The sequence below is a fragment of the Heterodontus francisci genome, chromosome 3 (genome assembly GCF_036365525.1).
Source record: "Heterodontus francisci isolate sHetFra1 chromosome 3, sHetFra1.hap1, whole genome shotgun sequence".
NCBI lineage: Eukaryota > Metazoa > Chordata > Chondrichthyes > Heterodontiformes > Heterodontidae > Heterodontus > Heterodontus francisci.
This window is the reverse complement of record NC_090373.1, coordinates 100,624,631-100,639,956: the sequence shown is the minus strand read 5'-3', so window position 1 is coordinate 100,639,956 and position 15,326 is coordinate 100,624,631. Positions and strand designations below refer to the sequence as shown.

The 15,326-nt window shown below is 45.5% G+C and overlaps 1 protein-coding gene across 2 annotated transcripts in view; it reads right to left on the bottom strand.

The window, feature by feature from the left end:
* Positions 1-11,748: 11,748 nt before the first annotated feature.
* Positions 11,749-15,326, bottom strand: part of arhgap18 (Rho GTPase activating protein 18) — a 114,831-nt gene continuing 111,253 nt past the window's right edge. For both annotated transcript variants that reach the window (XM_068025145.1, XM_068025148.1), the window contains exon 15: positions 11,749-13,741. In XM_068025145.1, the coding sequence (XP_067881246.1) occupies positions 13,617-13,741 (125 nt within the window). In that variant the 3' untranslated portion in view covers positions 11,749-13,616. The remainder of the gene's footprint in view (positions 13,742-15,326) is intronic.

The following is a 15,326-nucleotide window of genomic DNA, read 5'->3' as shown; positions in this document are numbered from 1 at the left end:
GCCGGGTGCTCCAGTTTTCTCCCACCTCCAAAGACTTGCAGGTTGATAGGTAAATTGGCCATTGTAAATTGCCCCCAGTGTAGGTAAGTGGTCGGAGAATGGTGGGGATGTGGCAGAGAATATGGGGTTAATGTAGGATTAGTATACATGGGTGGTTGTTGGTCAGCACAGACTCGGTGGGCCGAAGGGCCTGTTTCAGTGCTGTATCTCTAAAAAATATATATATAAAAGCAAAATATTGCAGATGCTGGAAATCTGAAATAAAAACAAGAAATGTTGGAAATACTCATCAGGTCTGGCAGCATCTGTGGAGAGACAAGCAGAGTTAACACTTCAGATCAGTGACCCTTCATCAGAACTCAAACACATATCTACATAGATGGTGGGCCTGTCACATGATCATCACCAAGTGATTCAATATGATGACTATCAGTGTGTATTCCCTCCTGCAACTTAATCAGTTCATATCTAGGAATTCCCTTCTCTCAACCAGGGTCCCATTGTTCAAATGATTAGCTTTAGTGGTTTCACCAGTTTAATGTCCCAAATGATTGCCTTAATGGGAGCCGGATAGCTGGTTCATTCTGATTCTCCAGGTTATTGTTCTTGAGGGGACTGTGCAGACAATTCGTCTCCACCTCAATGCATTGGAATGTGGAATTTAGTGATGCAAATTAGGGTGGCCATCTTAGCTGCTTGTAAAGTCACCTTTTATCTGTTTCTTTTCATCCTTTTAAAAATTTTAATTCAGGTTTCCAGCCGATGGATTAAAAAATCATCATTCGGCATAGCATGTTTCCGTGACAGTTTAAACAAACAAAAGTTTCAGTGAACTCCTTATGGATATGCAATCCCCTCTGACCAATTTTTCTCTCTGATATTTTCAACCACGTTCTAAAGATAAAAAAAACCACCCTCAGTCTTTCGGTTTCCACTCCATCTGTTGCCTCACAGGGAAGTAAGAAACCTCTCCTAGATCTCTGTTAATGGGAATTGCAATTAGCCACTATAAACTGTAAGAAAATAACTATGGATTGATTTTGAAGTGTTGGGTTCCTTTTAGTGTCTCAATACAATATGGTTGAAATTTTGGAAATGAGTAAATTAGGGGAAATACAACCCATCGCTCTATAGGGTAGATATTGAAATTTGAGTGACTGACTAGTGGTGATTGCTGGCAGATTGTCATACTGAAGAGGTCCCCATGATTTTGAGAGCTGGGCTTCATTTGAATCCCTTCGGCAAGCCAAGCAGGCGTCCCAAGGCAGCTTTCTAGTTTTGGCCCACAGGAATGTTGGCCAGGTGGAATGGCAGTAGAAGCTGCAGGTAGGTCCTGTGTGGTGGAAGCCTTGAACCTCTATGATTTCCAATCATGCAAGGCCCACCACCCATATCCAGTTGTGCATTAAACCATGTTCATCTGTCACCCCTGTCCTTGCTGACCTACACTGGCTCCCTGTACCCAAATAAATTGAACTCAAAAGGCACGCCCTCATCTTCAAATCCTTCCAAGGCCTCATCTGCAATTTCCTGCCACTTCATGTGCCCTTCAATCCTCTGGCCTTGACTTTTTGTATAGGTTCACCAAACTAATTCCAAGTTCACCAAACTAACTCCAGGTTCACCAAACCAATTCCTGGGATGGAGCAATTGTCCTATGAGGAAAGATTAAATCGACAGGGCCTTTATTCTCTGGAGTTTAGAAGAATGAGAAGTGATCTCATTCAAACATACAAAATTCTTACAGGGCTCAACAGGGTTGATAAAGGAAGGATGTTTGCCCTGGCTGGGGAGTCCAGAACCAGGGGACACAGTCTCAGAATAAGGGGAAGGCCTTTTAGAACTGAGATGAGGAGGAATTTTTTCACTCAGAGGGTGGCGAATCTTTGGAATTCTCTGCCCCAGAGGGCTGTGGAGGCTCAGTCATTGAGTATGTTGAAGATTGAGATCGATAGATTTTTATAGATTAAAAACATCAAGGGTTACAGGGATAGTGCAGGAAAATCAGCAATCATGTCTCATGCCTAACATTCATATGCTCCACACCCTCATACATTACCACTGCTGAAAGTCTCACTCACACCCCACATCTCGCAGACTCCACATAATTCAGCTGTGACAGGCAAAACATCCAAACACATTGCACAACACTCATTGACACTCTTTCCTCTCTCTTGCAGGACAAGGTGACACATAACAGGAGGGAGCAGTAAAGAACCGGTGGGTGACAGCTACTTATGGATGTCCTTAGACCCTTGGAGGAGATGGTCTGGCAGTCACTGAGGCCATGAAATCAGCATTGCTGAAACCATCCAGGATGATGGTATGTTCCTGTTTTACGCACCTTCTTAAATCCCAGTTCACACTCATCCTGTAATGTAGTATGAAGCACAAGCTGCACCTCTTTCATTCTACCCAACCCCCTTCCCTCAGCTCAACCTTCCCCTTCTGCATTTATGCTTTCAAATACACAAGACCTACTATGGCCAGTCAGTGTGGACTGACGATGAAGGGCAAGAACAAGAGTACACCTCATGAAAAGCACCATCACTTGGAACTGACACTTGCAGCCACCTGCTCAGATACTGACACTGTATGTACTTCAAAGGGAAGTATAGAGACGGGATCCTGCACATGGTGAGTGGGCTGCAGTCAGGCCAGGGAGAAAGGATAGTGCATGTGCCAACTCATTGGAGGGCAAGGTAACAGACAAGTTCTGCTTCAGAGGATTCAGATGAGGGCTTCGATGGGGACAGGAGGAGGCTGATGAGCATGCACATAGAAATGCTTGGTGCATTGGCAGACCTGACAGGGAGTCCATTGCCACTGCTAAGGAGCATGGAGGAGTCAGCTCCAACTTGGCACAGGGCTTCGCGTAGAGTTTGGAGCCCATCCATTCCAGCGTAGTGTTAAGCCAATGTGTTTTGTTGAATGCTAATTTTCTTTGGTCCACTGGCTGAAGATCTGAATTTATATTTTTTGAAAAAGACATTTTTTAAAAGACAAGCTGCCAGCAAAGTCATCCTTTCAGCTTAAGATGATCACCTAATGTGCAAAACCGTATCCGACACTGCAGTGCTTGTGAGGGGAGAGACAAAATGTCTGCTCAGTCCCCAGCAAGAACCAAGACCCAGGAACTACCTGTTTTCTCAGCAAGAAGAAGAAATAGTGCTAAATGCTATGTTTGAATAACCAAGTAACTGACGTGACAAGCCCCTCCCCATCTGTGGTTTTAAGCTGGTGTTTTCTCTGCAGCAAAGGAGAAGCAACTGGACTCTGACACTTGCAGACCCTAAGTGGGGGTCCCTCTCTATCTGTCTCTCCATTCCAGCTTGAAAACTTTCAAATCCTGCTGTTGACTGACCACCTTTGCATACTCCGGCTACAATCAGAAAACCCATTGGAGGAAATCATCCGCATCATTGTCTCCAAGAGACTCACCAGACCAGTCATCTACCTCTTCAAACTAAAAGCCTCAGGAGCACTGAATTCAGCTAGAAGCCAGCCGAATCACCAATCTCCACAGACTCTATGCCTTTTCTTATGGTCTCTAACTCAACCAATCTACACTTCCCTACTCTGTAACCTATTTGTGTGTGTGTAAACCTCTGGTGTGTGTGTGAGAGTGAAAGTTGGCGTGGTGTTTATTATTTTATTAGTTCAGTTTAGGTACAATAAAGTTAACCTCTTTCTTTGTTAACTCAAGAAAACCTGTCTGATTGGTTCTTGTTATGATCATAGCAAGTAAGTAATCAAACACCTACTGAATTGGCCAGTACATCCACTTTAAGAAAGAATTAAACCTGTTGTAATCAAACAATGAGGGAAAAGAGGAAAGCCTTTCAACCCCTCCTCGCTTGACTGTAACAGTAGAAATGATCAACTCCATGAGAGCACTTGCAGACCGAGCTGTGATGCAGTGTCTGATGGCCAATGTTTTAGTTTCCATTGCAGCACAGACAGAAGCCACGCAATGTCTGAATACTGTAGTGCAAGCTCAAGCTGAGACCATGGCTAGAATTTTAGTCCCCTCACCCCCCACAACTGGGAGCAGCCCAGAAACAGGGGGTGGGAGTGTGCAGGGGGGAGGCAGGTGGGTGCAATACCCAGCATTTTACCAGCATGGGTGGCCTGCCCACGCTTAGGCCAATTAATGACCACTTAAGGGCCTCTTCCCACCACTGCTGGTATTTTACCAGCAGCAGATGGGCACTTTGCCACTTGAGGAGGCTGCCCGATAAAACCTGGTGGCCTCCTTGCTGGCTGGGAGGGTACCTCCTGATCAGGTATCCTGTGTCCCATGGAGGGCCCCCTCAGTGACACAGGCTGTCCTCACTGGAAAAAAGCACCCTGCCCTCGCCATCAACCCACCTTCCCCTTGCTGGGGGATTGGCCCCAGCAAGACCCAACCCCACCTACCTGCATTCTGGGGTCTCCTCGATGGCTCCTGCTCTGGGGACTGCTGCAGTACCAGGAGTGGCCACGGCTCTTGATAGTGCTGCTGCGACTGCCAGTCCTCTAATTGGCCATCAGCTCTTGGAGGTGGGACATGCTGCCTGAGAGGGCCGGAAGCCACAAACTCAGGTAATTAATTGTCTGAGCCACCCAAAATAGTGTTGTGACTTCCAGGTCCAGAGGAGGCAGGCTTACCCCAAATTTCCAGCCGGTGGGTGGGGCGACTGCCTTCTCATTAATTCCTGGCCCATGAGAGCTTTGCTTGTTACCATGTCAACCTAGCTTGTTGCCATGCAGACTCAGACTGCTGCCATCATGGCTGCAGATATCAGTGCTCAAAGGGACTTGCAGGGTCTCACAGCATGTTCCTGTGAGGAAGAAGGATAAGTTTGGCAAGTTTCGGGAACCTTGGATAACGCGGGATATTGTGAGCCTAGTCAAAAGGAAAAAGGAAGCATTCGTAAGGGCTGGAAGGCTGGGAACAGACAAAGCCCTTGAGGAATATAAAGACAGTCGGAAGGAACTTAAGCAAGGAGTCAGGAGGGCTAAAAAGAGTCATGAAAAGTCATTGGCAAACAGGATTAAGGAGAATCACAAGGCTTTTTATACGTATATAAAGAGCAAGAGGGTAACCAGGGAAAGGGTTGACCCACTCAAGGACAGAGAAGGGAATCTATGTGTGGAGCCAGAGGAATTGGGCGAGGTACTAAATGAGAATTTTGACCAAGAGGACCCTGTGATGGTCCGTAACAGAGGGGTGGTAAGGTGGAGAAGTGTTGAGCAATGGTGATCTTGGGATTTTTCCATGGGAACCAGATTCTTATGAGATGCTCATGAACAGCCCACCTGGACTGATATTTCCCCAGATTCCTCCTCCTTTTCCTCCTTCTCCTGAGATGGTCACCGAAACTGTAGTGGTATGGGTTGCACCTTCATGATGGCCAGGTCAAGGACGAGGCAGCAGGTCACCACAAATCATGTGACTTGCTCCGGTGATTACTGTAGGGCTCACCCTGAGCAGTCAAAACAGTGGAACCATTGTTTGAGGACACCAATGGGCTGCTCCATGATGTTCCGAGTTGCATCATGGCTGTCGTTGCAGGAGCGCAGTCCACAAGTGGTGACATGGCAGAGGAGAGTCATTAGCCATGGTTGCACACTATCTGCATGTTCAGGGAGTGGAGCCCTTTGCAGTTCTGGTACATCTCCCCATTGAGATGCAGCACCTAAAGAATCACATGCATGCAGTTGAAGGCTCCCTGCACCTTTAGGAAGCCTGGAACTCGGGCAAAGGTGCATATCCACTCCTCTTGTTTCTCTCTGCTTAGAGTGCCCTCTCCTGGTATACAAGGCATCAGTAACCTCCCTGATGTAGTGATGCATGGGAAACTGAGAAATGTTGGCAATGTTGCCACCTCCAGCTTGGAAGGATCTTAAGACATAGAAATCGAGGGCCACCATGACCTTGATGGGCACTGGCAGTGTCATCCTCGGCCTGCTGTGTGGCTGCAGGTCTGTCTGGACCGGAAGATGATCTTGGAGGCCTCCTTGGCAAAGAGCGAGGCCTGCTGGCTCTTCACCTCTTGGAGGTCCTCTTTGACCTCGACCCCCATTGACTGCAACCGGAGTAGATTTTGCATAATTTTCTGGAGTCGGGACATTTCCCTCTGTCTCTCTCTCGCCCTCTGAACACCTTTGTGGATGAAGAACCTCTTGATGTTCTCCTTGATCGCTTCCCACCAGTGAACTGGAGACTCAAAGAGGGGTTTCATGGTCCTCCAACCTTTGTAATCCCTTTTGAGTTCCTCAACGTTCTCTGGGGTCAGCAGTGTAGCATTGAGCTTCCACGTCCCTCTGCCAACCCGCTGGTCACCCTGTAAGTGACATTCGGCCAGTAAGAGGCAGTGGTCGGAGAAGAACACTGGCTTGACGTCGGTGGATCCGACCGTGACAGCATGGGACACAAACAGGAAGTCAATCCTGGAATGGGCAGACCCGTCCGATCTTGACCATGTGTATCTGCGCTGCGCTCCGTCTGCAGGTTTGCTGAAGACGTCGTGCAGTTTGGCATCTTTAACTGTTTCCACTAGGAATCTGGACGTAGCGTCCAGTTTGCAGTCGTCACTGCCGGATCGTCCAGCTGCATCGATGATGCAGTTGAAGTCACCGCCTAGGATGACCGGCCTGGACGTCGCCAGCAGCAGTGGGAGCTGCTGGAAGACGGTCAGCCGCTCGCTGCGTTGTACCGGGGCGTACACGTTGATCAACCGGAGCGGAGCGTTGTTGTACATCACGTGCTTTCCAAAATGGGGTTTGGGGAGGGAATCTGCAATTGGATCCAACTGCTCTACACAAACATCAGTAGCGCAGTCTCAATCAACGGGTGGGAATCGGACAGGGCTGTCCTCTCTCCCCGGTCTTGTTTGTTTGCTGTATTGAACCCTATTAGGAAGGATGCGAGCATAAGAGGGGTGACAATCCCAGGCAGTGGAGGCACTCAGGTCAAAACCTCCCTGTCCATGGATGACGTCGCCGTTTTCTGCTCGGATCCGCTGTCCGTGCGCAGACTGATGAGCATCTGCGACCAGTTCGAACTGTCCTCGGGAGCCAAAGTTAACCACGGCAAGAGCGAGGCCATGTTCTTTGGGAACTGGGCTGACCGATCCTTTGTCCCCTTCACCGTCAGGTCAGATTACCTGAAGGTGCTAGGGATATGGTTCGGAAGGGCCGGGGCATGCACCAAAACATGGGAGGAGAGAGTAGCCAAGGTACGACAAAAGTTGGGCATGTGGGGGCAGCGATCTCTCTCCATTGTGGGTAAGAACATGGTCATCAGGTGCGAGGCGCTCACGTTGTTGCTCTACGTGGCGCAGGTCTGGCCCATACCCCACTCCTGCGCTGTGGCAGTCACCCGAGCCATTTTCCGCTTCGTCTGGGGATCTAAAATGGACCGGGTCCGGAGGGACACGATGTTCATATCTCTGGACAAGGGCGGGAAAAATGTACCCAACGTGGCCCTCATCCTGATGACCACCTTTGTGTGCGGCTGCATCAAGCTGTGTGTAGATCTCCAGTACGCAAACTCCAAGTGTCACTATGTGCTGAGGTTCTTTCTGTCCCCGGTGTTGCGAAGGATGGGCCTGGGCACATTGCCGCGGAACGCTCCATGCAGTTGGGCCGTGCCGTACCACCTATCTTTCGTGGAGCAGTTTCTGCGGGAAAACACCTTTGACCACCGGTCCATCAGGCAGTGGTCTGCACGGAATGTCCTCAAGGCCCTACGGGAAAAGGAGATGGGGGAATCCTGTCGGATGGTTCCCCGAGCAGACCGTCAAAGTCATTTGGCGGAATGCCTCATCACCAGAACTTTCAAACAAGCACCAAGACGTAGCTTGGCTGGTGGTGAGAAGGGCCCTCCCCGTCAGATCCTTCATGCACACCCGAAGTCTCGCCCCCTCCGCACAATGCCCCCGCGGTGGCTGTGGTGGGGAAGAGACGGTTGCCCACCTCCTCCTGGAATGTGTCTTTGCAAAGCAGGTGTGGAAAGAGATGCAGTGGTTTTTGTCGAGGTTCATCCCAAGCAGCTCTGTAGCACAGAAGTCTGTGCTCTACGGGCTGTTCCCAGGGACACACACCGAGACAAACATCAACTGCTGCTGGAGGACTATCAATTCGGTGAAAGACGCCCTTTGGTCTGCCCGAAACTTGCTGGTCTTCCAGCGCAAAGAGTTGTCCACCACCGAATGTTGCAGACTGGCACATTCCAAGGTCCAGGACTACGTGCTGAGGGACGCACTAAAGCTTGGGGCAGCCGCAGCAAAGGCTCAATGGGGAAAGACCACAGTGTAAGGTCCCCCCACCAAGCTGAACTGAGGGGCTGGATCCATGGGAAACCCCTCGAACTGTATCGTTAATATTTTCAATTGCTGTAAATGTAAAACTGTAATTGGCATGACAATTGTGAAACGGAAGGGTTGTGAAGAAACTCAGGATAGTATTGAAGGAAACTGATCTCCCTTGCAATGATTGTATTTTTTGGTGCTGTTTTGAAACTGTTTGGCAATGTAGTTTTTACAGATTTTTATGAATAAAGTATATTTTGGAAATAAAAAAAAAAGTAGCTGCCACAGACACAGTTCTTGGCTGTGGTACAGGTAAGAGAAGTTCTCTCTGAATAGCCTGGGTGGGTATGGCCGTCTGTTGAGAGCTGTCCTCCTTACTCTGTGAGTAGCTTGCCCTCTCTGTTGCCTGTACTCCATCTCCATGTCATGCTGCAGCCTATGAGGGACTGCAACTATAGCCCTATGATTGAGATGGGAATCTATGTGTGGAGCCAAAGGAAATGGGCGAGGTGCTAAATGAGTACTTTGCATCAGTATTCACCAAAGAGAAGGACTTGGTGGATGATGAGCCTAGGGAAGGGAGTGCAGATAGCTTGGAGGGCCAAATGGCCTGTTCCTGTGCGAGACTGTTCTTTGTTCTTTGAGAGCATGTTATTTTGCTCAGAGGCCTTTCAAATCTGCAGCACTCCTTCCAAAGGTCCAGCATCACTTCCTTCTAACTGAAAGAACTTGTGTGAGCTCCTCCAACAAGACGGTACACTGTACTTCCATTAACTTTGCAGCGGCAAAAGGAAGTCAATGCAACTGAACACATCTTTAGCTGTGTATAAGAGAGGATCTTAACAGGATATGCACTGTCCAAAATAGTAGGTCAGGAGCCAAATCAAAGTTAGACACCAACTCACATCATGATCTACCCACTCTGCATGCTTCTGGCATATGCATGGCACGCCCATGCTTCCTAATATAATGATTAGTGCAAGTTGTGCCAAACGTCAGCAGGGGGGGCAGAAGGCAAGCCAATTTTTTTCAGCTTTGGGCTCCCATGGCAACAAAACCAGCGGCACTCTGGAGCCAATTTTTGTGGCCTTAATTCTTCATGTGGCAGCATACCTCATACAGTATAATCCCTCCATTTCATCCCCTCACATTACTGCAACCTTTATTGTTTTAAGGTTAGGGAGTTTTGAAGGAAGATTTATTTTAGGATAGTGCAGATGATAAAGATTTGCATTCTGGGCAATATCATAGGGCTCAGAGGTCATATGGGGGCATGTTTCTGATGATATCAGGAAAAAGAACATGGGCTAAAAACGTCCTCAGATCTCCACCAGGAGGTGCAACAGGAGCGGAATTTGTGAGTGATGTTGTGTATTGAAGAACGCTGGTGACCATACAGGGTAGCCAATATGCTCTATAACACTAAAAGCCTATGTACTTAAAATAGCATTTGACCGTTCAGTCACCATGAACCATGTCACCCCGGTAACGAGATTTAATGTATGACAAATATTGCATGGATCATCAACATGAATGTGACTGATTGTAATTTGTATTCACTGTTATTCAGCTGCAATATTTTGCCTTTTCAGAAGTTCACCCGGCACCAGCCCTTCCCTCCTCAATGCTGAGAAATCTACTACAGACTGTGAATTTCTACTAAATACACATGCTCAGAATGGTTGGTAACACTCTTCAACTGCTTAGAGGTCTTGAAATAGAAACTTTAATAGATAGTATTCAAAGGCACAAAGGGAAATAATGACTGCGATTTAATGAGGAGGTGGCAGTGGCCCCGCCTACTGGCGAGAAATTTGGGGGCGAGCCCATCTCCGCCGGCCCTGGAAGCTATGACAGTGTTTTGCGTGGCTCAGGCAATTAATTGCCTGAGGTTGTGTTTTCCGCCCCTCTGAGGCAGGATGTCCCATCTCCAAAAGCTCTCAGCCAATCAGAGAGCCGGAAGCTCTTCAGTTTCAGCAGTGCCACCGGAGCGGCTCCCGACTCAGCCAGTGGCCAGAGAAAGTAAGTGGGTTTGTGGCTTGCCGGGGTCAATCTGCCAGGTCCTGGCGAGGGTCGGGGTGGTGGGGCACAATCGTAAGGGTAGAAGGAATCTTCACGGGGAAAGCCTGTGCTGCTGGGGGGCCCTCTGTGGGGCACAGGGTGCCTGATCAGGAGGGAACCACCCTAGCCCCAAGGGAGGCAACCAGGTTTTACTGTAGCAATGGGCACACCCCATCATCCCACCCAATTATACACCCCCCTCCCAGCCAATTCCTGGGGGAGGCATCAAATTCCAGCCAATAGATAAACTTAATTGTTATTGTGAAGTATGTACTTTTTGATGGTTTAATATCAAAACCTTGTTTTGGACATTAAAAATTTCAGTTGCTGGGGAAAAAATGGATGCACAGCCTATAATTTTCAGTCCATCAACAAAGATGGATGGAAAGCCATGGGCCCTGCATCTGGTATGTACTTCCTGTGAGTGCTGGAGCTTGGAATCAGCTCCATAAAGTTTAACTAAGAAATCATTTGTAGTTTGAAAATTCTATGACCAGTACCTCATGAGGGGAAATACTTTGATATGTGCTTCTGGGAAGCAAGGCTCCCCCACCACCAGTATGTACGCAGAAAATTATTGCCTATAGACATCACTTAATGATGTTGTACTTTGATAGAAATCTATTCACAATTTCTTTCTTGTTTCATTTTGTAGTGTATTATAGGCTCAATTGATAGCATTGTTGCCTTGGAATCATAATGTTGTGGGTTCAAGCCCCACTATTGATACAAGAACATAATCTAGTGTAAAAATTCAGTGCAATACTGAGCAACTGCTTCACTGTCATTTAAGATGAGAAATTAAACTGAGGCTCCACGTAGCTGCTCAGTTGGTTGCAAATGATCCCATGGCACTAGCTTAAAAACAGCAAACTAGGGGACATCCAAAGGATGTGATAAGGTGCTTCCTAAATGCAAATGCTTTATTTATTATACTATAATGATATTAAAAAAAGACACAAGGAGAAAGATTTCCTTGGTTTACCAACAGAGACAAGTAAAGTATAAAGAACAAGGTGAGGATTTTACTACAGTGGACAGGGAAACTTTCTGCCCTGAGTTAACACAGACTGTAATTCTGAGTTTTAAAATGATGTTGTAAACTGGAAGTACAAAATCAGATACTTCATGAATAATACTAATTCCCAGAGACTAAATACTGAGTTGGATAGTTTGTATACTATATATTGTATACATTTATCCAGATATGCACAGTACATGTAGCTAGGATGATGCACTCTACGATGTAACCATGTGTATTATTGTTTACTATGTTGTTCAAACTGAAAGATAATGACGCTGTGTGACAAACCATTGCATTTGTTTGTGTCAGTGATGATTATATTATAATCAATATAAATATTCTCCACATACAAGGCTTCCTTACTAAAAACTTTAAATGATAAATGAAGCAGTGTCATTGCAACAAACAGATCATATATACTGTAATAAAAGCAAAATACTGCGGATGCTGGAAATCTGAAACAAAAACAAGAAATGCTGGAGTCACTCAGCAGGTCTGGCAGCATCTGTGGAAAGAGAAGCAGAGTTAACGTTTCGGGTCAGTGACCCTTCATCGGAACTGGCAAATATTAGAAAAGTCACAGATTATAAACAAGTGAGGTGGGGGTTGGGGCAAGAGATAACAAAGCAGAAGGTGCAGATTGGACCAGGCCACATAGCTGACCAAAAGGTCACGGAGCAAAGGCAAACAATATGTTAATGGTGTGTTGAAAGACAAAGCATTAGTACAGATTAGGTATGAATACACTGAATATTGAACAGCAGCAAGTGCAAACCTGAAGAAAAACAACCTGAAAAAGATCATATATACTTTTTATCTACAGGACTAGAAAATGTAACTGTACAGATTAAAAACTGCAAATGTATTAAAACAGTATAGATATTTATATATTCAAAAGCCATTTAAGTTTGAACATATTCAACATAAGAAAATCTAAAAATTGGATAACATGCTTTAAAAAAAAACACATACAAATCCTTTTAAAAGCAGAACCATTGAATCAATATGATGGAGCCTCTTTAAAGCATTCTAATTTTTGTGACAAATATCCTGTAAGACTTTGAGAATGAATTGAAGAATATTTACTAAATGTCACATGGCATTGATATTTCAGCACAGGAGACTGTTTGGACAAATTCATCCCTATTTAATACATCTCCCTTAGTCTTTTCTAAAACTTCCATCTCATTTATTTTTGCTGTGAGTTTTTTTTTTATCATAACATTGATGACTTTAGGTTGTATGGAATACACAACATATTCGTATGAAATTTCTTTACTACTTTAAAATAGACATTAACCTGCTTATTTTAAGTGGATTAATGCTTTTGCATGGAAAGTGTCAGAAGTAAGTAAAGTGCCATATTGGGGCAGGTGATATTTAGGCATGTCTTGCGGCTGCCTAAAATCAGGCACAGAAACAGGTTATTCGACCAAACCAGATCACGTTAGCGTTATGCTCCATTTGAACATAATCGAGCATAAAGTTAGGCCCAATGCATCTGTTAATTGGAGACCAGGAACAGCAAGCGTCCTTCCCCTGGCTCCACAGTAACACTGCCAGCCCCAGAGTGCCCCCATCCGGCCGTTGCTGTCAGCATGATTGACAACCACAGATGCTGGGTTTATGGTGATAAGGCCCAGTTTAGGAAGTGCCTTGGACCTCTGGCTTCCAGTGTGCATACTGAACACGTCACTGATCTCATGCCTATTAATAGGCATAAACCGATTTCTCTCCTTACTTCATCAAAAGAATTTCCTTTTATTTGGGATAATTATTTGCTTAATTACTCCTAATTTGTCTGTGATATAACTTGTAAGTATTTTCAAGCTTGCTCTTAAAGAGCTTGGTGTTAATTTGTTTTGTGGTGACGTGCTGCATGATTGACAGATAGTGTTGCTGAATTTTTCTACTATTAGTAGTCTATCTTCCATCAAAGCTTTGATTTTGTTGATAAGAATGCTTCTTTTTAAAGTCATCCTTACTAAAATATGCTTTTTTAATTTCATATAATTAAAAGTATACAAATCCACATACTGTATAAATCTGATTTTAAAAATCTGTCTCTGTTGCAAGTGGAATTTTGCTCTTTATTTAGACATTGCTGATTATAAGCAACATTGCTTTTCTCTTCTGGTCTGCTGCGTATCACAAAATTCCAGAACAGGTTAAATCAGCCTCTCTGACTGGTGTCATTTCCTTTGCTGTCCAGGGCCATTCATATCCAGTACTTCCTAATCACGCTGCCCTCTATTTTTAGAACAACTTCCTTGACACCGAGGCTTTATAACCCACTCTGCGTTTGGGTTAAGTTGGTACAGGTCTTTCATATATGTGTCATCATCCAGACAGCGTTCTCCTGAAAGCAAAACATTCATAAAAAAGCTAAATGAATGCTGATATTTCATACATTTAACCTTAATTACATTTTGAACCCACAGATCCTTCTGGTCTACTTCTCGTATGAAAAAGGCAGTAGCTTTGATGTTTACCCCATGATCTCAAATTGTTCCTGAAAAAGAATTCTCTTTAGGTAAGCACTGGCATGGCAATTTTCAATATTTCTTTTCTTTATCTATACAATAGTTTCCCCCATAGCAGAGGCCTCCCCCTGAGATCAATGTCTGCCTCACTTGGTAAATAGGTCAGTGCTGCTAAACCCAACTATTTACATCAGCTGCTTTTAATGGAAAACCTCAATTGACTTTGTTCTTTATCACTCCACTCTGGCTACACCACAACAATGAGATTTCACCTATGTTGTGTATTATACCAAGGAGATTGGTTTAGAAACTACGAAAACAAGACTGCGTGTCCAGATTTCAATTCAAGGCTGCCTCTTAAACTACTACAGTCAAGGGTAACTATAATGCTTCTTCACAATGAGTGACACAACACTCCGTTATTGAAACTAATTCTTCTTGAGCAGAAATAAAAGCAGAAAATACTGGAAACAAACACCAGATCAGTCAGCATCTGTGAGGGTTTTTTGGATGGCCTTTCTACCCTTAATGATGCCACTGAGTAGTTTGTCCATTCAGCCTGATGAGTTTTGATTATTCAAGAAAAATCAGTTAACCTACAGTTGTAGAATAATACACAAAGAATTACGTTAGACAACACACACTCCTGTCACCTTTTGGGTGTCTATCTGAACCTAATTCAGAACAATCAAGTTAAAGATAGCAATGACAGATATAAATTCCTTGAGCACAATCGTAAATCAACTCTCTCAGTGGGTACAAGTCAGATGAACAAAAAGCAATGAAACAAAAAAAAATAGTTGTTCAACCTATTAAACCTGTATTCAGAACATATATATTCATAATTTTCAACAATAATTGGCGTTCTTACTCAGAGACAGCTGTTGTGAGAAATCAAAATATCACACAGGTCGTGGAGGTAATGCACATTTGGCTGAGGTTGGGACAGTGTAGAGGACGATTTAACATGAATCTAACACATTGCTGTCAGGACCTGAAGCTAACACTGGCTCCAAAAAGACTGTTCCCCAAAACTGATATCGCTCATTTAGGGTTGGATTTTGCGTTTCCCCCGCAGTGAGTTTGAAGGTGGGGAGAGCACTTAATCAGGCAGGATGCTGGCAGGTGGAGACCCCGCCACCTTCCCACCTCCACCCCAATTAAGTCAACACCCTTCCACCAATTCAGGCCCTTAAGGGCCTCATCCTGCCGCGGTGGTTGGGCCTGTCGCCACATGGGGGGCACGACAAGCAAATCCATGCAAGTTGCTTGCTGGCTTCCAGGGGTAGGGGTTCTCTTGTTCAAAGGCACTCAGTGCCTGATTGATGGACCCGGCATTGGTAAGGGGTGGGGGGAGTGAATGGCCTGCTGAGGGCCATCCCCTGCCCTTGCTGCCAACGGCCCCTACAGCTCCCTCCCCCATGACACCCACCCCACAAAACCCCTCTATCCATGACTCAC